A 27,435-nucleotide genomic window follows, 5' to 3' on the forward strand; every position below is an offset into this window, starting at 1 on the left:
AATTAAATTACATTTTAAAATGTATTAAAAAAAACAACAACACATTTATATTGTAAGAATAGGAGATTTGTAACAATATTGCAGTTTTTAATATAGTTTTGATCAAATAAATGCAGTCTTGGTACATACTGCACTATATGACACCAAAACTGAATTAGTTATGCTAAAAATTCAGCACGGCATTACAGGAATAAAGTATATGTATCCAAATAATAATAATAAAAACCTATTCATTGTAAGAATAACTGACAATATTGCAGTTGTAAGGCGTTTTGATCAAATAAATGCAGCCTTGGCACACACTGCATTACATGACGCTAAGGACTGAATTAATTATGCAAAAAAAATAGCATGGAATTACAGGAATAAAATACAAATATAGAGATAAAATAAACATCCATTTTATATTGTAAGAATAACTGACAATATAGCAGTTTTGATCAAATAAATGCAGCCTTGGCACGTACTGCAAAAATTCGTAGCATGAAACATTTTCCAACACAGTCTTAAATGAAGCTTACTACAGATACAGAGAATTGCATACCTTGGTACACAAAATGAAAGCCTTTAGCTGTGTTGGGTCCTTCTGTTTTGAACCTGATGGTGATTTCATTGGCAGAGCTCAGCGGCAACGGCTCTCCTATGAAATGAGAAATTTGAGGAGGTGAAGAAAAGAAAAACAGTTCTGTTATCTCTGCAGCTGCAACTACGCTATAAATGAGATCTTCAATACGACTGCTGAGCACTGCCACATCAACGGGGTTAAAGGAAATGATGGGTCTTCAGTCCGCCAACAATAGAGCTCCAAACCTCAGAGACTACCAGCAAAGATTTGTATTTTGCATCCTTTTCTGTTTTAATATAATAGGTTTAAGTATTAATTAGATTCTGTTCAGCATCAGCATAAATAGTTAATTGTTAAAGGGTTAGTTCACACAAATATGTCAATTTCCTCATTATTTACTCCCCCTAATGTGGTTTTAAACCTTTATAAGTTTCTTTCTTTTGTTGAACACAAAAGAAGATATTTAGTAGAATGCTGGATGTTGGCACACATTAGCTAGGTTTCCATCCAAAGATGTGAATTAAAGTCATACTCAAAACTGGAATATGGCATCAAAGACATGCGAATAAAGCAGCATTTCCAACCAATAAGTCAAAGAAAACAAAATCGTCACTTCATGATTAACTGGCTACAAATATTAATTTTCTTGTCGGCTTAGCCCCTTTATTAATCCGGGGTCGCCACAGCGGAATGAACCGCCAACTTATCTAGCAAGTTTTTACACACTCCCTTCCAGCCGCAACCCATTTCTGGGAAATATCCACACACACATACTACGGACAATTTAGCCTACCCAATTCACCTGTACCACACCGCATGTCTTTGGACTGTAGGGGAAACCGGAGCACCCGGAGGAAACCCACGCGAAGGCAGGGAGAACATGCAAACTCCACACAGAAACGACAACTGAGGCGAGGTTCGAACCAGCGACCCAGCGACCTTCTTGCTGTGAGGCGACAGCACTACCTACTGCGCCACTGCCTCGCTCGGCTACAAATATCAAAAGTAAAAATGGAATTTACTGTGGTAGGAAAAGCTGCATGAATCTTTCTTTATTTAATAAATTACTTGTGCCTCAGAAGTTTGAAGGTGTGAGACATGAAGCACAGAAGCTTTTGATTCTGGGGGCCAATAATAAAATAACAGTAATACTAAAATGGCTCAGGCGTTTTAGAGTGACCATTGTAAAATTTCAGATGTTTTACAATGTGCTCAGCCTGGTTTGTCCATTTACACATATTTTTATCATCACATGATCTCTCATCACAAAACCACATGACCTTTTGTTTAATGCATATACTGGAATTTGTTTGGTGAAGTATTTCCATCCTAGTTTATGCACATTTTTTGTTATTGGATAAAAAGTTTATCCTACTCAGTTATGGCTTTTCCATCAACCATTTTTTATGCGCATATGCAAAACGGACATAAAAAAACAGTTGATGGAAACATAGCTAATGACTTCCATTTTGGGAAAAAAAAATACTATGGAAGTCAGAGGGTGCCAGCTACCACCATTGTATTGAAATTGAATTTGATATCAACACAATATATTTATACAGAGATGTATTTAAAAATCAACCCTTTTAAAAATTAGGATTCACATCAATGATTCTTTGAAGAACCTTAAACATTCCAACCCAGGCTCATTCTGAAAACGTACCCCTATATACATTTCTGGAGACCGCTAAATACTACCCAGGAGGTATTCCCAGGCAAAAAGATGCTTACATTTGCAGCAGCTCCATGCCCACAACTTCACTCATTGGGTTAAATTAGTCTTTACAGTCTCCATGTTCAGTCCATTACTTCCACTGTATCTGTTCAGCTGAGGGAACAGAACCAACCCTGTGACGTCAGACACAGCAATATATTCCAAGATGGCGGCGCCCTAGGTTTAAAATCTATAGTAAAACATGCCATTTTCTTCTAAATGGTTACAGTAATCGAGTTTGTTATATATAGTTACATTAAAGTCGAAACCAATGTACAAAATAATGGTAACTTGACTGACTGCTTCATTTCTTCTTTAAATCTCATTCATATTCACTCTTCAACTAAAGTGTTAGCTTTTTGGCCCCAATTGCTTTCCATAGTGATGTACTTGAGAACAAACTGGTGTGATGTAATAAACGTGAGGCGGGCCAAAACATCTTTTGGCACTGACGGCCTTCCATATCCCGGGGCCTGCAGAATCTGAAATACTTTTACAACAATTTCTCTCAGGTTTAAATGTCAAAACAACAAATCCCCAATTTTCAATGTGGTCTTAGAGTTGTGGACCCCGACTGCATGTCAGAAGCACATTAACAACAACACGGCTATCAACGCAATGGAAGCAATTTGGGAATGAGCTCTGACTGAGCCAGTCCAACATGCAGTTTAATGTCATCTCTGCAGACAGGCCTTTAGTTGGTCTCACACGGCGGCAGTAAACAAAGCCTTTTACCTGAGTGTGAGCCGTAAGTGGAGGAGAGGAGCGCAGACTCGGTGGACGCCCCGTCAAAGATCTCCACCACATCATTAGAGGTCGTCTGGAAGAACATAAACTGGCCGAAGAGAACTGGAGTGAGAGACAGAGGGGGAGAAAGAGAGTCTTTTTAAGAACAGACACCGCATATAAACATATATCGTTGCTTAATGGTCATAGCACAATGGGTTTGGTGCACTATAAAAGGACCAGGATACAATATATTTGCAAATTAATTTAATTTAGCATTTCTAGATACTTTAAAAATGTTCCTGCTGATGTTTTTATTATATATAAAGAACGAAATGAAAATCAAGTGAAAATCGAGTGAAATCAACCATGACCTTGCTTAATGCTTACTTTTAGATAAATGGCAGCAAAATTAGTTATCTTGGCATATGGTAAGAGATGCAGTAAACATGGTTAGATCACTAGTTCTTTGAAGTGTTTGAGACATGCCTTTTTATTAATAATTTGATATGAGTCATGCTTTATTTTTGCAATAAATAAAGAAATAAAATAATTCATGTTACAAATTAAGTAACATTATTTTGATAATGTGAGTGTGTATTGTTCCTGTGTGTGTTGTATCCTCTATTATGTCTCTTTCTCTCTCTCCACACAAGCGGAGATCAGGTGCAGCTGTGAGAGGGGCAGCGCCAGCTATAAAAGCACGCTGTTGACGTTGCTCGTCGAGTTCTCTTCCTGTTTCCCCTCGCTGTTGTGTGTGTGTGTGTGTGTGTGTGTGTGTGTGTGAGCAGACGCTCTGAGTTCTATGAGTGACAGAGATATCTTTCTGTCTGAAATCTTTTTCCAAAGTCATCTGTTGAGATACTCTGTTAATTACAGTAATAGGACGGTAACTTGCGTTAGCGGTTGCTGAAGGTTTAATGCCTTTCCACAACCCTGTTTCAAAGTCATGTGGTGAGATACTCTGTTAAATACGTTACTAGGACGGTATCCTGTGTTAGCTGTGGCTAATATTTACCTACTGCTGAATTATCAAAGGGAAGGCCCTTTTTCTTTGGTCGCGATTTCTCATGGTTTATGGTTAGTTATGGAGGGTAGAACTGTATGTTTTATTTACGGAACTTTATTTTTGGTTTAGGTAAGAAATTAATTATTAGGTAGTGTACCTTGTTTTGCCCTTTTTGTTCCCTGGTTCTGGTATTGATCTTTTTTGTTTAATACATCTGTTACCCCTTTTGACAACTTGGCCTGTGTGTGTGTGTGCTTGGGGAGCAGGAACCGGAATCCGGGTGACCTCTTTTATTAGGGGTCATCCTTAATCGTATGTGCGTAGCGAGGTGCATCCGCTACGTAACAACTCATCTATCCGTATGTATTTCAAGCTATCTATCTATCTATCTATCTATCTATCTATCTATCTATCTATCTATCTATCTATCTATCTATCTATCTATCTATCTATCTATCTATCTATCTATCTATCTATCTATCTATCTATCTATCTATCTATCTATCTATCTATCTATCTATCTATCTATCTATCTATCTATCTATCTATCTATCTATCTATCATCTATCTGTCTGTCTGTCTGTCTGTCTATCTGTCTGTCTGTCTGTCTGTCTGTCAGTCCGTCCGTCCGTCCGTCCATCCAAAAAATATCAGTTGAACATATTTAATTTTGAGTTGAACTTAATTAACCAACAAAATAAGGCTTACCCAACAATGAGAACACACTATTTGAAGGTGCTATTCTCCTTTAATGAATACGAATACACATGCACAACTTATATTTTACAGACATCACATTTGTCATTTTTTCACAGCTATACAGTAGTTTGAACCAGCAACACACATGGCATTTCTCCCTCAGTGCCTTTCGGGTGGACCTCGTCCCGAAACAAGCAGCACATAAAGCTAATAAAACTTCCAGTATATGACGCCTTCAACAATACAGCTCATATTTCTGTCGACCCTTACAGCACTGCTCCCAACACAATCATCACTTATTGAATTTAAGAGTAACCAACTCTTCCCCAAGTCTCAGCACAAAAGCCCCAAACAAGAGCTCCAAACTTCTGCAGGGAAATGCAATAAATTAATACAGCGACTCTAAATAAAGCTATAAAACAGCCGAGGAGTCGATAGTCAAACTATAAAGAGCGTAAGTGAATCTGATTGGCTTCAGGGCCTTGCGAACAGAGTCTGCCTTCAGGCGATCGGCGTACATTAGACAGATGATAAAACACTATAGAAAGCCGGAGCACGAGGTGAGAAAAACAGCGCCATATGTTTTGTCATTTGCTATGAATTATTCACGCTCAAACTTGCTCTTTCTTTCAACTTTCAGGTGTTTGGGAGAAATAGATTTCCTGTAATTGAGCGAGGTATGATAGCTGCACATTTGTTTCATTTGAAAGTGCCATATTTTTCCTCTTTTTTTTTCTTTTGCATCAATTTCAGCAATATATGATGTTGACATGAGAGGGGAAAATGCTAAGACGGCACAATAATGGTCAACCCACACAAAAAAACAGTACTTTATTTAATCTGAAAAGAAAAAGGCTGAAATATAATGTTAGAATTTAGTTTATTAAAACCTTTTTTGATAAGTGTAAACTTTTAATGTAGTCGTAAAGAGTTTAATTGCTGAATTTTTTTATTGTTTGCTATTTGCTGTTTGTCATTTTGTTTTTCACAGACCAGTATGTTTACCATATTTTAACAATTTAACCAGCTCAAACTACCCCACAAACAATGTTTTATAACTCTTTGAAACTGCCCCTATTAGGTCCTAATCCTAATCGATCCTCGATCCTCGATCCTAATTGTGTCATTTTCGTGACTGTCACTTTAAATTCAAATAAATTGTGCTTCCAGCCTTCTTTTGAAATGAGAGCGAAGCTACAATAGTGCTAGATAGTGGGCAGATTTAAAAACAAGATTTGCATCCTATGCTAATGAGACTAGATCATCCCTAATGGGCGGGGCTTTCCCTTTCTGATAACACATACAAAGGGAGAATTATAATCAAAGTGTTTCTGCAGACGTGTGATTATAATTAGTGGCTGGCTATATTTACACACTGTCATCACACAACTGTGTTTAAATTGTATAACAACAATATGCACTTGCAGGTATTTTCCCACTTCCACACATGTTTGCATAGCATGTACTTCCGAACACTGTTTTAGAATAAGAATGATTGAACCAACGCTGCATTAAAAGGTTTTACCTTGTGACATCAGTGTAATTAAAGAGTAAATACTCAGTAACTCTCCACTTAATATAAACTGTAAAATGGTCACAAATTACTGTGTAATATATAAAACCAAAACCTTTGTGCAACTGTTTAACACAGCAAACTTCTGCCAAAAAAGTATAAGTATATATAAAAATATACAAATGTCTTGTGTTTATATGTTGTTTTAAGGTAAATTGTAGAATCACACCAGTAATTCACATTAAAGGGGTAGTTTAACAAAGATTGTGTTATTATTGTCCTGTTTGAACTTACACATACTTTGTGGGTTGTTACATGTGTGTAGTTACACCAGTATTACATAAGTAAATACTACATATATACCAGTGTGTATGCTGTAGTCACATGCTACTTCCACATCTAGTTACCATGTAAGTTCACAAGTATAAGCAACACTTAATATAAAGTGGGACCATTAGTAGATTATTTTTTCAACACATTTGTAAACTTAATAAGTTTAATAACTAATCTCTAATAACTGATTCATTTTATCTTTGCCATGATGACAGTAAATAATGGACATTTAAAGGCTTAACTATTTTAACTATGGGGGTTGGTTTAGGGTAATTATGGATGGTTTGTTCTGTCGACTATCTGAAAAAAAATTGCTTAAAAAAGTTAATAATTTTGTCCTTAAAATTGATTTTAAAAAATTACAACTTCTTTTATTCTAGCTGAAATAAAACAAATATGACTTTCTCCTGAAGAAAAAATATTATCAGACATGCTGTAAAAATTTCCTTGCTCTGTTAAACATAATTTGGCAAATATTTAAAAAAAGGAAAAAAAAAAAATCAAAGGGGGTGAATAATTCTGACTTCAACTGTATTTTATAATGACTTTATACATCTCCATTTTATGGGATTTCCTGGCCTCTCTTCTTCTATGCAAGTCTGATTTTGCACCCATGTTATTATTCGCCGGGTTAAAAATTCACAAGTTCGTTTAGCCTGCATGTGACATATTTACACAGTGATGGTTTGTAACATGAATATTTATTAGGTGATATTTGACACTGCTAGGTGAACATCTTAGAGCGCCCAGTCATGAAGCTAATACATATTCATAAGATAAATCTTAGGTGTGCATAAAATCCTATCTTCTGGCATTTTAAGCTTGATCAAATTATTTTGCTCATCTTGCTGTGCTTTTATGAGTATTTCAATATATCCTTATTTCCAATAATCTTATCATGGTTATTAAATAATACAAACAACAAAATGACTAAAACTGAAAACATAAATATAAAGAATATAGAATAAATAAAAAATAATTAACACAATTATTAACAACTACTAGTGATATGCTAGATAAACTGAGTTGTTTTGTTAATACAAAATATTTATTTTGTACAATCTGTACAAAATTGTATCAAATTCCAACACAATCTCATGGCAATTCGTAACTTTTTCATTTAGTGGCTAATTCGTACAAATTCGTACGATCTAATTCGTACATTTTAGTATGATTTGCGTATTCCCCAATGACGGTTGGGTTTAGGGGTGGGGCTAGGTGCCACGCCTCCTTTTTAAAATCGTACATTTTCTTACGACAATGCAAATTCTGTACTCCTGTTAAATCACGTATTGATTTTAAGACTCTGATTTTAACATACACTGTTAGACATTTCAAAGGGTTTTTACAGTAACTTACTGGCAACACTGTTGCCAGTAAGTTACTGTATTTTAGATTTACAGTATACAACTGTAAATCCGTTTACAGCATGTTACCGTAGTGTCTGAAAATGGTTAACTACTGTAAAAACCTAAGTTAACAGTTAGCTACTGTAAACCTTTTAATTTTGTCCTAAATATTTTATAATATAATTTTATTAATATTATTTTAATACTATAGACCTAAAAAAGACACAATTACAAAATATTAACAAAATAAACACTCTTTATTTAAAACATTGGAGATGCTTAAAACAAGCTTAAAAATGTGTAAAAACATTACATTTCAATCATTCAAAATATTTTATTTTAAGAAAAAAAAACATTGAAAATGACAAAGCACATTAACATACATGTACAAAACTAATTTAAGTGTCTGACCTGCATATTGTTGAGAAAAAAAAACCAATTGTACTAAGTACTACTGACATTAAACCAGACACAATTACAAAATATTCCATTCTTTAAAACATTAATAATGCTTAAAGCATTTAAGGAAAATGTGTGAAAATTACATTAAGCAATAAAATCAACACATTAAAAATAAATAAATCACACAAAGCACTAGAACATACATGTACAATAAAAATTTAAACTTCTGAATTGCATATTGTTGGAAAAATAAATATTTGTAACTATTAGCCGACTCAGAAACAACCCAACTTTAAAATATTACTAGTTCTGGTGTCAAATGCTCAACAAGGTCTGAATTCACATGTTCAAATGCAATTCATCTTTATTTCTATTGCACTTTTACAATGTAGATCAATGATGTCAAAGCAGCTTAACATAGAAGTTCTTGTAAATTGAAGCTGCTTCAGTCCAGTTTTCAGAATTGAAGCAGTAAATGTCACTGCTGAAAGTCCAAACACTGAAGAGCAAATCCACCGATCCACCAATCGTAGCCAAGTGATCCAGTGGCGACAGTGGCATGGAACAAACTTCACCAACTGACGAAAGTGTAGAATAAAATCCCTTGAGAGATACCAGGCTCAGTTGGGCACGACCAGTTCTCCTCTAGCCAAACTTGTGCAAGGCCGCAGTCTAGGCACCAGAGGCTTGAAAGTTCACCAGCGGGTGGTCAGGCTGCCCCATTGGATCAATGCGGAAACTCATTGATCACGTGTGTCTTTTAGGATTCACTCCTCCATGACCACCACAGCATCTGGTCAGGATTTGGCCCAGTCCAGGATTATGAAGAACTCTGGATAAGGACAAACAGACTAACATAAGCATAGAAGAAGCTTGTTTAAAAAAAATAAATCATATACTGGTTAATTATTTTGAAGCATGGCAGCTAGGTTGGGGTAGTTTTCAGCTGGTACTGAGCAACTGGCTCCTGCTCATAACCTGCTCACTACCATGTTTAAAAGATAACTAACCAGAATGTCCTGTTTATTTTTTTCCCTAACAAGGTTTTACAAAAACATTGTAGCATTTGTGATGGGTTGATTCACTGCAGGACAGATTAGACTATTTGTTTTATGTATTCCTAATAAACTAAAACTGACTGAATACTGATAAAACTATTGAGAGTGTCTCACCTAATCCAAGTTCTCAGTTAGCTGGTGAAAGAAGGATAACTCACTGTTGTTCATGGTTGTCATTCTCTTCACTACTTCTCCTGCTATCTTCTGGCTCACTCTGGTTGTTGCTGTGCATTTTGTTTCATCCTCTGGAATTATTTATACAAAAAATTGTATTATTTTATTTATTACAAAATATTTAGGCAACATGAAATGGGGAAAAAGACATTTAATACATAGACAAATGCATGTATCCCAATACTAATTATTGTATTTTGAAATGTCTGACCCATGACAGACCTCAATCTGCTCAAAAATATTATAAACAAAGATGAAAAAAAAACCTACTAAATGGTTTAATAAAAAAGGGAAAACGATTTTTTTATTTAGCTAGCAACTAAACATGTGACACATTTTGTATTAAAAGTAACGTTAATATATTGAGAAACAAATAGATGTACAGTACTTACTGTTGTATGAGGTCCAGTTTGCACAGGCAGGCTCCCAGTATTCTATATTGAGACCATAAAAAAGCCAAAAATACAGATAAGAATACCATGCTACAATCCACAACCTCCACACAACTTTTTTTTATTTGTTTACCTTGGTTGCTTACTGGTCTTGCTTATTTTTTAAGCATAAGGCTGTGCTGATCAAGATGTTCCTCCGAAATGCTGTTTGTTTCTTCAGACAAAACCTGCTGCTGTGCCAGTGCCATATCTAAACAGAAAAAAATATAATGGTAACAATTATGTTAAACCAAATGTCAAGAGTTGTGATAAAAAAATAATTAGCAAACAATAAATAGCAAAAAGGTGGTTATTAGCATAATGCATAGAGGTAAAATTGGTTTTATATTAGCAGATTCAGACTTCCCCCTTAATAATTTAATTTCATAAAAGTATTATTTGCAAACTCTAAATAGTGAAATCAATTTAGCAGCTAATGACTATCAAAGTACAACATGCTCACGGTCAAATAAACAGTGTTAATGTTGATTTCAAGTCATACTGGCATGCTAATTCTGATCGAATATTCAAAGTAACATGGTAAACAGTATAGAGTCTTCTAAATGAACGAATGTGCGAATATAAAACCAACTTTACCTCTATGCATATTGTAACGTTATAGATTTACGTTAACGTTCTTATAGGTTACGTCGCGATGTTATTTTCTCAAGCTAACGTTATAAGTTACTCTAAACCAGAGAAAAATAAGTTCACAACATCTAATATATATAGTATAAATCAATATAAGTTAAACGTTGCACGTTAAAATGAGTTTGCTTCTAATTCAGTATAAACTTAGCTCAGTTTAGCTAACAGTTAACATTACCATTTTAAGATCGCTTCAGCCAATGTTGCCGAGCAAACAAATGCTAATAGAGGTGCTCAAATCAATGTCGAGTGTTGTCAGCACAGACAGACGCGCTTTTACCTGGATTATTTGTTGGTCTTTCATTCATATTCTTCTGGGGGAAAACACTCTCTGCCGGACCGTTGTCTCGTGCTAAGTGTCCTCCAAAACTGTCTGCATACCTCTGGTTCCCTCCTAAACCAAAACCCGCTGCAACACCGGTTCCTATGTAAATAAATAAAAAGATATGACGAGAACAATGGCTAATAGTCATAAACAGTCTTATTTAAAGTAATAGTAGTGTTAATGTAATAAATTAAATAAAGGTAACATCTTAATAGATGATATATTTCTCAAATGGGCGAAATAACGCCAAGCCAGAGAAAATAATAATAGCCAACTTTATACTTTACTTTGTTCTATTCTCGTCCACAAAACATTCTGTAAAATGAAACACTGCCTCAGCTTACCAGAGTAAAGTTTGTTAAATCCAGTATGTTCTTCAGGCACACTAATAAATTGTCCTCCAGAATTGCTCCAAGGTCCTCAGGCAAAATGTGGTGCAGAGTAGTCGAATCGCCGCAAGGTGGCGTTGAAGCAGTTGTGGAAAATACAGTATAATACACGAATTTTTACAAATACAGTACATCGCTGTATATGTTGTTCGACGTCACACTAAATTCCCATAATGCAACGGTAAATACAGTTATTTACCGTAAAAGGAATTTGCAGTATTACACTGGGTGAAATACAGTAAATAACTGTGTAATTTACAGAAATGTCTAACAGTGTACAAAGCAGTGCATGGGCTAGCACCTGACTATATCTGTGACCTTGTAACTCTGGCCACTCCCACCTGCAGTCTTGGTTCCTCATCTGCTATCTTGCTGTATCAGCCACGCTGTAAACTGAAGACTATAGGTGGTCATGCTTTTACGTACAGTGTGCCTAAGTTATGGAATGGCCTACCCACCAGCATCAGGAATGCTGTTTCTCTGGATTGTTTAAAGAAACTTCTTAAGACTCCCCTTTTTACCGTTGCTTTAAACTTAGATTGATTATTTTTGTTATTTTATCATCCAATTGTATTGAATCATTAATATTTTATTGCAGTCTTTTTATTCTTTTTTTATTTTTGACTGTTTTTATTGTTCTGCTTTGTTTGCCTTGTATGCTTGTTAGCGCTTTGGGACTGAGAAAAGTGCATAATAAATAAAATGTATCATTATTTTTATTATTAAAATGTATCAAAACTGTAAATGTCATCATTTTTAAACAAAGTAAGTTTCATAAATAATGTTATATGTAATTATAAACGACTCACTTTGTAAATACTAGATTTAATGGTCAATGCGACAGTTTTAGAGCCTCTCTGGCACAAGATCAAGGTTTTATAACTCATTATTAATAATAAATAAATTCTCATCAGCTGCCATATCATACCATATGTCATATCATATCATATATATCATATCATGTCATATCAAATATCATATCATATCACATCACATCATATATAATCATATATCACACACTTCATATAACATCAAATTATATTTACTAAATTATATAAACAACAAAATGACTAAAACTGAAAATCATGAATGTATATATTGTGCTGCTGCTGCTGCTGCTAATAATAATAATAATATAATATAATAATAATAATAATAATAATAATAATAATAATAATAATAATAATAATAATAATAATAATAATAATCAAACAATTAATTAAAAAACTACTACTAGTTATAGTAAAATAGCCAAGGTTGTGGATTATCTGCACCTTACACAACTTCCAAACTGTAAATGACATCGATTTAATATCAAATACTATTATAAATAATTTGTATATGCAATTATAAACAACCCGCTTTGTGAATATTAGATTTAATGTTCAACTTGACAATACTTGACAATAATATCCATACATAATTAGATTTTTTATTCACAACACAAGAAGTTTTTTTAATTAAAATATATAAATATATTAATCATCTTATATTTATATTGATCTGCACTAATCTGCTAAATTAAAATGTTTCAATCTGCTAATATCAACTATAATATCATAATTGATATTAATCGATTGTAATATCAACTGTTCTAAACAGTTTTACATATAATTATGAACAATAACTAAATTAAATATGAAATCTTTTGACATTTTACAGTATCTCATTGGCCCAAACTCAATGTTCCATAACTCAATATTAAATATCTTCTGATCAGCTGCCATGTTTCATGTTGACTGAGACAAACTACTGCTACATTGTGCTTTCACTAATTACACTCATATATCAGCTTCAATCAGCTCCTTTTGTAACCATCTCTATTATCAGCAGTCAATAACAAACCCTATATGAGAGTGTGTGACTTCTGGAATTATTATTTCAGTGGATGAGATGCCAGAATCTTTTTCAGACACGTGGTTCGGAGAGCTTACCAAATCTTATTATAATGCAGGTACAGGATATTAGTCAACAAATCAATATAATGCATTCATTGCACGATTAATTCTGACAGGTTGCTGACTAATTGGCTCTTCTGTTATTTCTTAAACAAGAACAGTGTGGTTTGATCTTCACACAATGTCAGATATATCTAAGATTAATTTGCATGTGTGCTGTATTGAAAGTGGGATATTTCTCTTCCCTGATGACTTCTGAAATCAACTGAATTCAGATTGTTAGGTATGCTCTACTATAATGCTCTACTATTGTTATTTATACTGTCAAAATTTAGCATAATGCTAGGATCCCTGCTGAAAAATCCAGCTTAAACCAGCCTAGGCTGGTTGGCTGGTTTTAGCTGGTCTACCAGGCTGGTTTTAGAGGGGTTTTGGCCACTTCCAGGCTGGTTTTCAGCCATTTCCAGCCTGGTCTTAGCTGGTCAGGCTGGAAAATGACCAGCCAAATCCAGCTAAAACCAGCTTGACCAGCCTGGTTTAAGCTGGACATAGCTGGTTTTGGCTGGACTCCCAGCTTGGCTAGGCTGGTCAAGCTGGTTTTAGCTGATCATCTCCCAGTCTGACCAGCTAAGACCAGGCTGGAAATGGCTGGAAACCAGCCTGGAAGTGGCCAAAACCCCTCTAAAACCAGCCTGGTCGACCAGCTAAAACCAGCCAACCAGCCTAGGCTAGTTTAAGCTGGATTTTTCAGCAGGGATAGCATAGTTTAACTCATTGCTGACACGATTTAGAACACTGCTAGCAGGTTTTGACATGAATTATCACTGCTAGCATAACTACATTGATATGTTTAAACATGAGCTAGCATGTTTGTATCATGGTCTACCTAAATTCTAACATGTAGCCTACCTAGCATGCACTAACATAACATTTTCTACATGTACTGCATATAGCATGCACATCGCTAGCATCATTTAGCACACTGCTAGCATGTTTGTAAAATAATTTAACAGTTATTATATTTTGGCACATTCATTGCTCACATGTATTTCTGTTTTAAAATGATTTACCACACAGCTAACATGAGTAAAATATCTTTAACATGCTTTAGCACAATGTTAACATGTTTCTAGTATGATCTACCTCACTTCTAACATAGTTTACTACACTACTTGTATGTGTTAAGATATTGATATTGATTTAGCAAAATACTGTCTTGTTGTCAACATGAATAAATACACTGCTAGCACATTTTAGCATATTGCTAACATGTCTGTAGCATGATTTAACACTAAAAATGTTTTAGTACACTGTATAGCATGATTTAACGTACTGCTAACATGTTGTAATACATTTTAAATGGTCTAATCTAGTTGGTAGATGTCTCAAAATGGGACCTGCATTGTAGATATATACAAATGTTAAGTAAACTTGTGTAATGGCTGATCCATGTTGTTAGCAGTGTGTGTTAGCAGTGTACTACAGCTAGTAGCCTATGTGTCAAGCATGATTTTACACATTGCTAGCGTGTTTATGGCATTATTTAACACAATGATAGCATGTTTTAATACATTGTTAACATGTTTTAAAAGAAATATATGTCTACCACACTTAAAAAAAATAAATAAAAAAAACAGCAAATGCTGGTAAGGTATGTTTTGATGCTGGTTTATGCTGGTTCTTGCTGGTCATATTCAAAGGACCAAAAGGAACTTGCAAGTGACCAGCATAAACTAGAAAACCAGTGCCAAAACATACCTTACTAGCATATGCTGTTTTTTTACAGCAGTGAACACACTGTTAGCATGTATTAGCACAATGCTAGCAGGTTTGTAGCATAATTTAACATACTGTTAGCATTTTAAACACATTGCCTGTGTGGACGTCACAAAATGGGACATGTAGATATATACAAAAGCTTAATAAAGTTGAGTAATGGCTGATCCATGTTGTCAGTGTGTGTTGTAGATTTTTTTTATTACAGCTAGCATGTTTCAAACATGCTTTTACACATTGCTAACATGTTTATGAAACGACTTAACACAATGATAGCATGTTTTAACACACTGTTAACATGTTTTTAAAAAGAAATATATGCTTAGCCTGCCAAATAACACACATATGCTCATAAGGTATGTTTTGGTTATGGTACTTGCTGGTCATATTATAAGCAAAGTATCATAATGAACTAGCAAGTGACCAGCATAAACTAGCAAACCAGCATCAAAGCATACCTTAACTGCGTTAATTTATTTATTTATTTATTTATTTTTTAGCAGGGAACACATTGCTAGCATGTATTAGCACACAGCTAGCAGGTTTGTAGCATGATTTAACACACTGTTAACATTTTTAAACATATTGCTAGTGTGATAGATGTCACAAAATGGGACCTGGAGTTTAGATATATACACATGCTAAGTAAAGATGAGTAATGGCCGATCTATGTTGTTAGCAGTGATTGTAGATGTATTACTACATGCTAGTTCTTTGCTGGTCATGATAATGACAACTGATAACCAAAATTAACTACCAAGTGACCAGCATAAACTAGCAAACCAGCACCAAAACATGCATTACCAACATGTGCTGTTTTTCTCAGCCAGGAACGCAGTGCTAATTTATTTTAGCACAATGCTAGCAAGATTGTAGCATGATTTAACAACGAAAAAACATGTTAGCAAAGTGCTAACATGTTTCTAAAACAATTTACCACACTTTAACACACTATTAGATGATTCTTTACATGTGCTCCACTGAGGTCAGTCCTGCAGAGAACTGATAAATTAAACAGGATTTATGCCGCATGGATCAAATAATGATCAGAGCTCGACGTTAACTAGAGGACTCAGCCTTGTCAACTTTTAATGGTTTATTAGCTCAAGGAAATGGCACTGTTGTTGGCAAGGCAACCTTTCTTTCTCAACACGGAGAGCGAAGACCATTAAAGCGAATCCGCCGGACATCTTTACAGCTGAGGTCGCCATTGTGATCTAGAAGGGTAATGGTGAATGGCTGTTCTTGTCCTTCCCAATCTAACAGCGCCTCTAGGATTTTATAGCGCTGTGCATCTGTGTGTTAGACCATCGAAGAAATAAATCAGTGAAGGCTCTCAGTGAGCTTTCTTTTTAGGCGAAATCAACTGTCTGAGATGAAGAATCAACCGAAGAAGCTAATTTTTTTAACTGCTTTGGCTACTGAAGACTGAAAAATGCTTTTTTTTTTTTTTTTTTACAAACAGAACTGCAAAAAAGCAGAGGTGAAAAATAAACCAAGCAGCACTGAGGGGAATGTGATCGATCTTAATGATTTGAAGCAAAAATACTTTGTAAACAAGGTGGAAAAAAAGCTAACCCTGTACTCAAATTCTTGAATGATTGAACTACTCATATAGTATTTGACCCTGGACCATAAAATAAGTGTCAGTTTTTGGAAATTGAGATTTATACATCATCTCAAGGCTGAATAAATAGGCTTTTTGTTGATGTGTGGTTCAGTAAGACTTGGTGAAGACGCAACTGTATGAAAATCTGAAATCTGAAGGTTAAAAAACATGCTTAAAATCCAAATTAAGTTCTTGGCAATGCAAATTTTTTGTAAAATTTTGAGTTTTTAAATATTTACAGTTGGAAGTTTAAAAATTATACTCATAGATCATTTTTACACGTTTAAATGTATGTTGGCTACAGTACAAAAAATAGAAACATAATTTCTTTCTCAGGTTTCAGTTGTTTTAACTTTTATGGTAAAGTCTAAACACTGAACAAACATAGGTGGGCTGAGAAAAATGCTAATTGTATGAGAAAATTATGTTTTTCTTTTTTTTTTCATCTGAACTCTTCATATGTACTCTGCACAATTAACCAAATACTTGGTCAATTGTTATTATTGTTATTACTATTAGCAGTAATATTTATCATATGCATATTTATATTTGTTTTAATATAAACAAGTTTAGATTTGTCCAACTGTCGGGTTTTGGGGATGTATGCATCACTATAGGAGGAAAAAGAATTGGACTTGTGTTTGGTTATAACTTTAACCACACTTCATTATTATTGTCATTTATTCGTTTGTTGGAAATTAGAACTAAATTTAGAAATAGTTTTGAAACAAATCTTTGCGCTTAACAAACAAAACTAAATACGTAGACTAATGGATATTTTCAGTGGAGTGAGATTCCACCATTTCCTTACTTCACAAAAGTAAAGGAGTAAAGAGAAAGTAAAGAGGCGGAATGGAGAAGACTCGTTCTTCATCCTCACGCTGCAGATGATCTGTTTAACTGTTTTCTTACTAGTGAAGCGTTCAGCTTACAAAGCTTGCCATGCAAAAAATAGCAAATGTATCATGGTGCGACACAACTGACTCTAAAAAGGAATGTGAGATGAGACTCTGATTGGTTTAATGCATGTTATCCTCAAAACACACATGTAACACACATGTAAGAAAATAAGCACAACCCTTGTTAGACCAAGGCCAAGGCACGAAGGATATTTTTTCCACCCTTAAAATAGCAAAAGTGGACTCACACATGCCCTTTATGGTTTTGCGCCATATGCTTTAGATTATGCGCCTACAGTATATCGTTAAAATAAAGCCCTGCATGTTTCTTCAACAACAGAGAGGCTGCAGGTAGATTAGAGACTGTTTTTGGCTACACTAAAAATACATAAAAAACAAGAAATCCTTAAAATGTAGCATTTTGCTCAGGCTTTCACTGCAAAAAATGCTTTTCTTGCTTAGATTTTTTTGTCTTGTTTCTAGTCTAAATATGTAAAATTTCTTATATCAAGAAGCATTTTCTAGACAAGAAAAACATATTGTCTTGTTTTGAGAAATAAAATGCCAATATTAAGTGAGTTTTTCCTTAAAACAAGCTAAATAATTTGCCAATGGGGTAAGCAAATTAATCTTGTTTTTTCTTTTGACATAAGATTATTTTGCTTACCCCATTGGCAGATTATTGTGCTTATTTTAAGGAAAAACTCACCTAATTTTGGCATATTAACTCTGAAAACAAGACTATATGTTTTTCTTGTCTAGAAAATGCTTCTTGATTTAGGAATTTCAAGATATTTGGACTAGAAACAAGAAAAAAAATCTAAGTAAGAAAATAATTTTTTGCAGTGTGAGTTTAGGTTCAGGTGTTTTACTTTTATGGCAAAGAATAAGTCATTTTAATTGCCTTTAACATGAAACAACTGAACATAAACATAGCTTTTTTCAGAAGAAACTTTCAGAGGTAAACTTAAAGGTTTTTGCATCTGAACTTTTCATATGTACTTAATCACCAAACTGCAGAGCTGCCATGAAAAAAAAGCACTAAACACTTTTGCTTAAAATAATTTCATCTAATAATTTTCTCAGCTCACTCTTTACAGCAGCAGAAAATATGGTAACATTTTATTTTGATGGTCCATTTAAGTATTAGTAGATTGTCTGCTTAATATCTGTTGAGACTGCTCCTTCAATAGACATATGACTGACTATAAGAAACCTAGCAAGTACATGTCAACTTACACTAACCCCAATTTAACAGTCTAATTATAATCTAATGAGAATTAGTTGGCATGTAAATGCAATGTAAATTAAACAGACCATCAAAATAAAGTGTGACCGAAATGACATATTTTACAAGTCAGTGAAAAACGTCAAGGTCGAAAAGCTGCAGACTAGCCTTTAATTTTATTCTAGTGAGGTGTTCAAACATAAAGAAGCATAAAAAAAATCAAGTCCACAACGTATGTTTCTTCAACAACAGAGAGGCAGCAGGTGGATTAGAGACTAACTAGACCTCAATGCTGACAGACTGATAGTAAGAAATGAAAAGGCCTGCAGCCCCATCCACGGGGAGGCCCGGTGCTACGCCTCGACGCTGGCACACTACAGAACTTCAAACACTCGCAGACAACACGGATATAAACCCCCACCGCTTTGAAACGAACCCGGTGTCAATTATTCAAGGCAGCGCAACAGACAGTAACACCAACAATGACAAACATTTGTGCGAGCAAAGCGACGGAGAGCTGAAAGTTGTATTGGCGCAGTTAAAAACTCGGTGACTCATCTCTCTGGAGTACGATTCTTCCCAGCATGTTCCCCGCTACTAACCCACCAGGCTAGCCGCAGGCAATGTTCACACACCCCGGCGCGACAATGAAGGAAAAGTTTCACACTTAAACAACTCTGGAGTTGAGGATTTACATGATTCTTTGCCCCCGTCTTGACTACTGGCTAGCATTATTTTAAAGTGTGCATATTACGCTCAATTACTGTACAAGCTCATAATATCATTCCTAGGGGCTGCTAGAATATTAGAGTTTAAAGTGCATTTATTCACCCTTTTGGTTTCCATCTGTTTAACAACGCAATGATTAGTTAGTTTTAGGTTTAGATTTGGTCATCCTCGATGGATGGGGGAGACCGACAGACAGTCACGCACATACAGTAGATGTGGTTCATTTATACATATTACGTATTTATTTACATGTACCAAAAGTGCAGAGGAACAACTAGTCTGGGAGTGCAGGGTTCTCCTGGAGAGATTTCAGACAGGGCATTAGTGATATTGAAGACAGAATATGGCTCGTTTTTAACTATTTGTGACAATGGACCACAAAACCATATGAAGCCTTAAGCCAGATTTATACTTCTGCGTCAGGTGACCGGCGTAACCCACGGCGCATGCAACGCGCGTGGCTGTGCATTTATACTTCTGCGCGCTGTCTCTGTCGGTCTGCATTAACACTTCCGAAACGCTAGTTGGCAGTGAGGTGTAAATGTTCCTCTGTGTCGAGTTTCTTCTCTGCTTTTTTGCTTTTCCTGAACACTTCCGGGATGTACAAGTGGCTCAAACTAGCTCATTTTGAGGCAGGAACCGGCGGACGTGCAACAACTTTAACTATGAGGTAAACACAAAACAAAACTTTCCATCAGGACTCCTTCACGGGACTTCACACTTGTAAACAATCGCTCGCAACATTCGCGCGGCTCTCGGTCCCGCCCAGACTCGTCAGCACTTCCAAGCCGACCAATCACAGAGCTTACGCTACGCGTCGTTGCGACGTGTAGTTAAATTTTTTGAGAGGTGCACGTCAGTGACCTCGACGGCCATGACGAAGGGCTATGCGTCAGCGCCTTAGCATACGCCGGCGTTTGACGCAGAAGTATAAATCAGCCTTTGTGTTGCATTTTTACAGCAATAGTCAAAATGCACTAAATGGGTCAAAAATCATTAGAGTTTTAAATAAAGCTTAAGTTTTGTTAACATATTTTGTAACTTATCTACCTTAAATATATCAAAACCTAATTTTTGGATTAGTAATATGCACTGCTAAGCACTTGATTTTGATAACTTAAAAGACAATTTTATTATAATTAGATGTTTTAAACACTCAGATTTTAACCCCTTCAGACCTGAATTATGTTCCAAATTTCAGAAAAATGGGATGTCATGTGATGTCCAACGTAGGGTTAAAATAGTTGTATCTCAGCCAAGTATCGTCTTATCCAAATCATACTGTGCATCAATGGTAATAATTTGTTTATACACACTCTTTTTTGTACACTCACCGACCACTTTATCAGGTACTTTCTTTGGTAGGTTATTGGGTGTGTTAATCGCTCAGTAGGTTAGTCAGTCAACAGCGTCCTCTGGTGAAATTCGGTGAGAAGAGCAGGCAAGAATGGCCTTCGCGAGAGAAATTTGTGATCTTAAAAAGCGTACATATTGACCTCTGGTGGATTTGCAGAAACAAAAACTGCAGAAAAAACATAGCTCCTGGGATGTATTTTGTGATCCCCAGAAATGTATATAGGGCTACATTTTCAGAATGAGCCGGGTTGATTTTAACAGAACTAATCAGAAGTTCTTTTGAGTGAAAAATTGAAGCAAATATATAGGGTTGCCATTGGCTTTGACGAAACTACACTTCCACACGTAGATGGATGCACTCATTCAATAGATGGACAGATAGACAAACTATTTGCACGTCTAAAGTTCTTTCTTTTATTTGTACACCTCACTTAATAGTAATAATCTGAATTTTTTTCCCAGCATGCTGCTGGGTTGTGGCTGGAAAGGCATCCGGTGTGTAAAACATATGCCAGAATAATTGGCCGTTCTTGCCACTATGGCGACCCGTGATAGTTCAGGGACTAAACTGGAGAAAAATGAATGAATGAATGAATGAATGAATGAATGATCTGAACTTCGATTTGAGAGAGGAATGGACACAAGCATATAAGGTTGCCATTGGCTCTGATGAAACTGCAGCTCTACACGTGGATGGCTGCACTCATCCGATGGATGGATGGATGGATGGATGGATGGATGGATGGACAGACGGAAATTGATTTACCCTGAAATTGGGTTTGACTTCGAAGAGCACAAAGGTGGAACAAGAGATGGAAATGAACACGTTTGGGTGATGGAGTGTATGACGGCTTTGTTGAATCCGCAGCTGCAATCGTGGGTGGCTGGAGTCGGCAGTGTTTGATGCGACACAGGCCTGCGGGCACATCCTTACACTCATGCACACAGCCCCCGTACCGGGACAAGCCACGCGTCCTAGGGGCCAGATTTCTGTGCTCACGCTCTCTAAAACATCTGCCACCAGTTTTAAGGGGGTGTGAATGTTGGACTGTTGACAGGAAGCACGTTGGGATTAGCGCGAGCAATGCTACTATTCAGTTGAAGTCAGAATTATTAGCCCTACAGTGATTTTTTTTTCTTTTTCAAATTTTTCCCAAATGATGTCTAACAGAGCAAGGAATTTTTCACAATATTTCCTATCATATTTTTTCTTCTGGAGAAAGTCTTACTTGCTTTATTTTGGCTGGAATAAAAGCAGTCCTTAATATATATAGAAATACAAGAAAATGAATGAATATAAATGAATATATATATATATATATATATATATATATATATATATATATATATATATATATATATATATATATATATATATATAAATGAATATATATATATATATATATATATATATATATATATATATATATATATATATATATTCATTCATTCATTTTCTTGTCGGCTTAGTCCCTTTATTAATCCAGGGTCACCACAGCGAAATGAACCACCAACTTATCCAGCAAGTTTTTACACAGCGGATGCCCTTCCAGCCGCAACCCATCTCTGGGAAACATTCACACACACACACACACACACACACTCATACACTATGGACAATTTAGCCTACCCAATTCACCTGTAACGCATGTCTGGGGACTGTGGGGGAATTCGGAGCAACCGGAGGAAACCCACACGAAGGCAGGGAGAACATGCAAACTCCACACAGAAACACCAACTGAGCTGAGGTTCAAACCAGCGACCTTCCTGCTGTGAGGCGACAGCACTACCTACTGCGCCACTGCCTAACCTATATATATATATATGTTAAATTAGGGTCAATATTTTTAGCCCCCTTAAGTAATATTTGATTTTAATTGTCAGAATAAATCAGTTATACACTCACTGGCCACTTTATTAGGTATACCTTTCTAGTTCCAGGTTGGACACCATTTTGCCTTCAGAACTGCCTTAATCCTTTGTGGCATAGATTTAACAAGGTGCTGGAAATATTCCTCAGAGATTTTGGTCCATATTCACATGATAGAATCTCGCAGTTGCTGCATATTTGTTGGCTGCACATGCATGATGTTAATCTCCCATCCACCACATCCCAAAGGTGCTCTATTGGAATGAGATCTAGTAACTGTGGAGGGCATTTGAGTACAGTGAACTCATTGTCATGTTCAAGAAACCAGTCTGCGATGATTCACACTTTATGACATGGTGCATTATCCTGCTGGAAGTGGCCATCAGAAGATGGGTACACTGTGGTCATAAAGGGATGGACATGGTCAGCAACAATTCTCAGGTAGGCTGTGGCGTTGACATGATGCTCAGTTTGTTCTAATGAGCTTAAAGTGTGCTAAGAAAACAACCCCACACCATTACACCACCACCACCAGCCTGAACCGTTGATACAAGGCTGGATGGATCCATGCTTTCATGGTATTGATGCCAAATTCTGACCCTACCATTAATGGTCGCAACAGAAATTCCAATCTCCCATTGTCCAATTTTGGTGAGCCTGTGCGAATTGTAGCCTCAGCTTCCTGTTCTTAGCTGACAGGAGTGGCCCTCGGTGTGGTCTTCTGCTGCTGTAGCCCATCCTTCTCAAGGTTGGACGTGTTGTGCATTCAGAGATGCTCTTCTGCATACCTCGGTTGTAACGAGTGATTATTTCAAGAGTTCACACTTAGCTGATGATTTACAAAGCTTATTTGGCATGCTGTCCCGGGAGAGAGCCCCGAGCTCAAGGTCTCCTCGAGCCCGGGGCTTCCTCCCGTTGGCAGAGCAAGAAGGGAGCCTGAGCTCGGTGGATCTCAGAACTCCCCTGCTGCTGTAGCTAAGGGAACGTAAGGGATTAGACAAGCTTGATTGTTATGTATGTTGAATGCCTTTGGATGGTGGGAGGAAACCGGAGAACCCGGGGAAAACCCACGCGGACACGGGGAGGACATACAAACTCCCCACAGAAACACCCACCGGTCCTATGGAACTAGGGCCGGCAGTATTCTTGCTGTGTGGCTCGCAGTGCTAACCACTGGACCGCCGTGCCGCCCAATCACAGGTAAAGGAGGAGAATAGGGGAGGAGGGGGGTATGTTCCAAGCGAAGATAAAGTGAACTGAAAACTGAGGCTATTTATAGTGGCTTAGGGCTCATGTGATTGGAAGATAGTGATTAGCAAATGTGAGACTGGCCGTGATAAATCATAAGCACGTGATCCTCTCGAAATTAGTTTATGAATAAACTTCACTTAAGTTACTGTTGACTTTATATCAGCTAGAACCAGTCAGGCAATTTTCCTCTGACCTCTAGCATAAATATCACAGATATTTTCTCTTTTTCGGACCATTTTCCATAAACCCTAGAGATTGTTGTGCGAGAAAAACCCAGTAAATCTGAGTTTCTGAAATACTCAGACTAGCGCATCTGGCACCAACAACCATGCTTTATTCCCCATTCTGATGCTCGGTTTAAACTGCAGTAGATCGTCTTGACGATGTATACATGCCTAAATGCATTGAGTTGATGCCATGTGATTGGCTTTTTAGAAATGTATGTTAATGAGCAGTTGGACAGGTGTACCTAATAAAGTGGCCGGTGAGTGGAGTGTACAATGACTTGCCTAATTACCCTTACTTGCCTAATCAACCCAATTAACCTAAACCTTTAAAATACCCTTTAAGATGAATACTAGCATCTTCAAAAATATCTTGTGAAATATTATGTAGTCACCATGGCAAAGATAAAAGAAACAGTTATCAGAGATTAGCTATTAAAACTATTATGTATTTGTATTTCACGAAATTATCATTTTAAAAAAAAATTATCTTCGTTAAACAGAAATTAGGGAAAAAATATATAGACAGTGGCTAATATTTCAGGAGGGCTAATAATTCTGACTTCAACTGTACATCGCAGGCATTGTGATTGACATAAAAAAAGACCTGAGTCCTGCATTGAAACACGAAGCTGTCGGCTGCGGTTTACAGAAATCTAATAAGAGTCCCTAATGTAGTAGCTCTCACGACGCTGCCAAGATTTCTCATACGCTGAGGGAATCTGCTACAACGGGAACAGATTTTCTGCCGTACTGCCCAGATGCACAATGTACGGTTGGTCGACAACTTTCTATAAACAAGCATGCTGGAGTCTAATATGTACTATTCATGCCTAAGGCTCTCGTTTGGCAGCTGTGAATAATTCGGTTTTCCTCTCAAAAGACAGATGCTGTATTCTTAAAACAAATGTCCGGATTTATTATTTGTGACAGAATAATTAAACATTAAAAACTGGCTAAAGGAACAGAGAACCGGATTATTATTTACCTTCAAAAGGTTCTTTATAATTGACAAGCTCAAAAGAGAATTAAATACTTCTGACTGTTCTGTTCTAAGGGGAAAATATTCATGCAATGGCGTCTCATTGATCTCCAATAAGACACTTAAAATAAATTGAAATAAAATAAAAATAAATACGTTAAAGTCCACATGAACCGGATGTTGCTGAGACTTTTATTTCAGTATGTTGATGTCCTTCCAACTGAAACTGAGTATTGAATAGAGGGCAGGCTTTTATTTGTTTAACAGAGGTCAGCTACTAAAGTGCTAGGCAGGTAAACCTCATTACTCTAACCTCTAAAAGGTGCTCTAGAGTCCATGGTCTTTAGCCTCCCTGTTAGAGTAACTGACTCCCAAGCGGAAGGTTGCCGGTTCGATCCCAGCTTGGAGGGGTGGGGTGGTATAGGACCGGTGGAGTTACATTTGCGAATCATTCCCTCATACTAATCCCCCTTAATGGTCTGGGAGGGGAATTAATAGGTGCGTTCGACATGAAGCACGGCTACAGCCAGCTATCAATGAAATTGGTCGAGCACAGGCAAGGGCGGAGTTGAAAACAGAGCTGTCAAGCTAGACACTTCAAGGCTCAAATTCGCCATCATTATTATAATTTTTTTATAACAGCAAAAGATTTACAGTGCAAATAAAACAGAATACAGTCTTTACAAACTAGTTCATTTTAAACAATAAGGGACTAATGATGAATTAAATAATATAAGCAAAAATGAATAAGCCTATTAAATGCAAAGCAATAAGCACAAATCTTAGGAGTCTAAACATCCCTCTTTAGGCTAATACTTCTTGTTGAATATGCTAAAAAGGGGTTACCATTAATTTACATTTATAGATATACAACTTTCCAATTTATATTAGTGTAAAACCCAAAACATTGTGTTTTGTTTAAGTCTTAAACAATGATTAAGATTACTGATAAAGACTGAAATAAGGACATTTCTAAAATAAGCGAGCTACACTTTAAGTAGATCTTTCCCAGTAAGAGCAGGTACATCAATGTCACTTTAAAACTTGTGTATAAACGGCTAGACAGGAAAAAATATATATTTTATAAACATATAAATAATTTATAATTATTAAATAAAATAGCTCTTTAACTTAATTTGTTAAGAAACCTTTAGGGGTAGCAGAATTAATGATGATATTTTTTCATTTTTTATTTCAAGCCTGTAATTCTTATTTGAATTAATATTCAGTTTATTCACTAAAATATATCATTTAAATCATTTTTGGAGCTGAATACAGTAAATAGTCTGTATAAAAAAGGTCGAAAATAAACCTGTGCAAACAATCTAGTCATTATGAACAAATTAACAAAAAATGAATACTGCAGTAAAATATTTGTAGTATTTTAATAAGCATGATGTGTACAAGATAGAGAGGGTATGAACAGTTAATTCTTTATTTTGAAATTTGTAAAGCGGAATATTTCCATTAATAAAACTGGAACACACATAGTTTTTATCATGCAGTGAACTCGGCCAATTGTGTAATATCGGTGTCATCATCGCAGCTCCAGCAGTCGCTCTTCATACGCTGCACTGGCTGAATTAGTCGTCTGATCTCAGAGCGCTGTTGCAGTACTATGATGCCACATATGACAGTCACATGGCATCCGCGCAGCGTCAATCCAGACAAAATTTTTAACCAGCATGCACCGCTTTAAAACGCATGAAGTCGAACGCAACTAATATCAAAGTCCCTTTAAGGCAAGTAATTTCACTCTGTGAAACACCTCTCGGGCAGAATGCTCAGGTATCTTCTGTCTGAATGGGAAAACATCAAATTTTCCAAAACTGTTTGCCAAGCTTACGATTTTAATAAATATTTGGAATCACCAATAAAATTAAACAACAACCGTCTCATAAGTTTCGTTACTAGACATTAAAATCTAACTAAATCAGCATTTGTTCAGGTTGCCTAAGCTAATGCGCATGCTCACTCGAAAGTAAGGGCGATGCAGTGGCGCAGTAGGTAGTGCTGACTCACAGCAAGAAGGTTGCTGGTTCGCTTAGTTGGTGTTTCTGTGTGGAGTTTGCATGTTCTCCCTGCGGGGGTTTCCTCCGGGTGCTCCGGTTTCCCCCACAGTCCAAAGACATGTGGTACAGGTGAATTGGGTAGGCTAAATTGTCTGTAGTGTATAAGTGTGTGTGTGGCTGGAAGGGCATCCTCTGCATAAAAATGTGCTGGATAAGTTGGCGGTTCATTCCACTGTGGCGACACCGGATTAATAAAGGGACTAAGC

The 27,435-nt window shown here is 36.3% G+C and overlaps 1 protein-coding gene and 1 long non-coding RNA gene across 5 annotated transcripts in view; both read right to left on the reverse strand.

The window, feature by feature from the left end:
- Positions 1 to 27,435, reverse strand: part of csmd3a (CUB and Sushi multiple domains 3a) — a 647,261-nt gene that overhangs the window by 269,951 nt on the left and 349,875 nt on the right. For all 3 annotated transcript variants that reach the window (XM_087287879.1, XM_087287878.1, XM_087287880.1), the window contains 2 exons: positions 3,015 to 3,128; positions 545 to 640 (listed from right to left, as the gene is read on the reverse strand). In XM_087287879.1, the coding sequence (XP_087144005.1) occupies positions 545 to 640; positions 3,015 to 3,128 (210 nt within the window). The remainder of the gene's footprint in view (positions 1 to 544; positions 641 to 3,014; positions 3,129 to 27,435) is intronic.
- Positions 8,147 to 11,629, reverse strand: LOC147840431 (uncharacterized). 2 transcript variants are annotated; one of them, XR_015512211.2, is made up of 6 exons: positions 11,291 to 11,629; positions 10,902 to 11,045; positions 10,068 to 10,184; positions 9,935 to 9,976; positions 9,527 to 9,613; positions 8,147 to 9,142 (listed from the first exon to the last, which is right to left on the reverse strand). It is a non-coding gene; the product is annotated as an uncharacterized LOC147840431 (long non-coding RNA). The 2 variants fall into 2 exon arrangements; XR_015512212.1 differs by having other exon boundaries at positions 9,483 to 9,613; positions 11,291 to 11,615.

Source organism: Danio rerio, chromosome 16 (assembly GCF_052040795.2).
Source record: "Danio rerio strain M-AB ecotype USA chromosome 16, GRCz13ab, whole genome shotgun sequence".
Classification (NCBI taxonomy): Eukaryota; Metazoa; Chordata; class Actinopteri; order Cypriniformes; family Danionidae; genus Danio; species Danio rerio.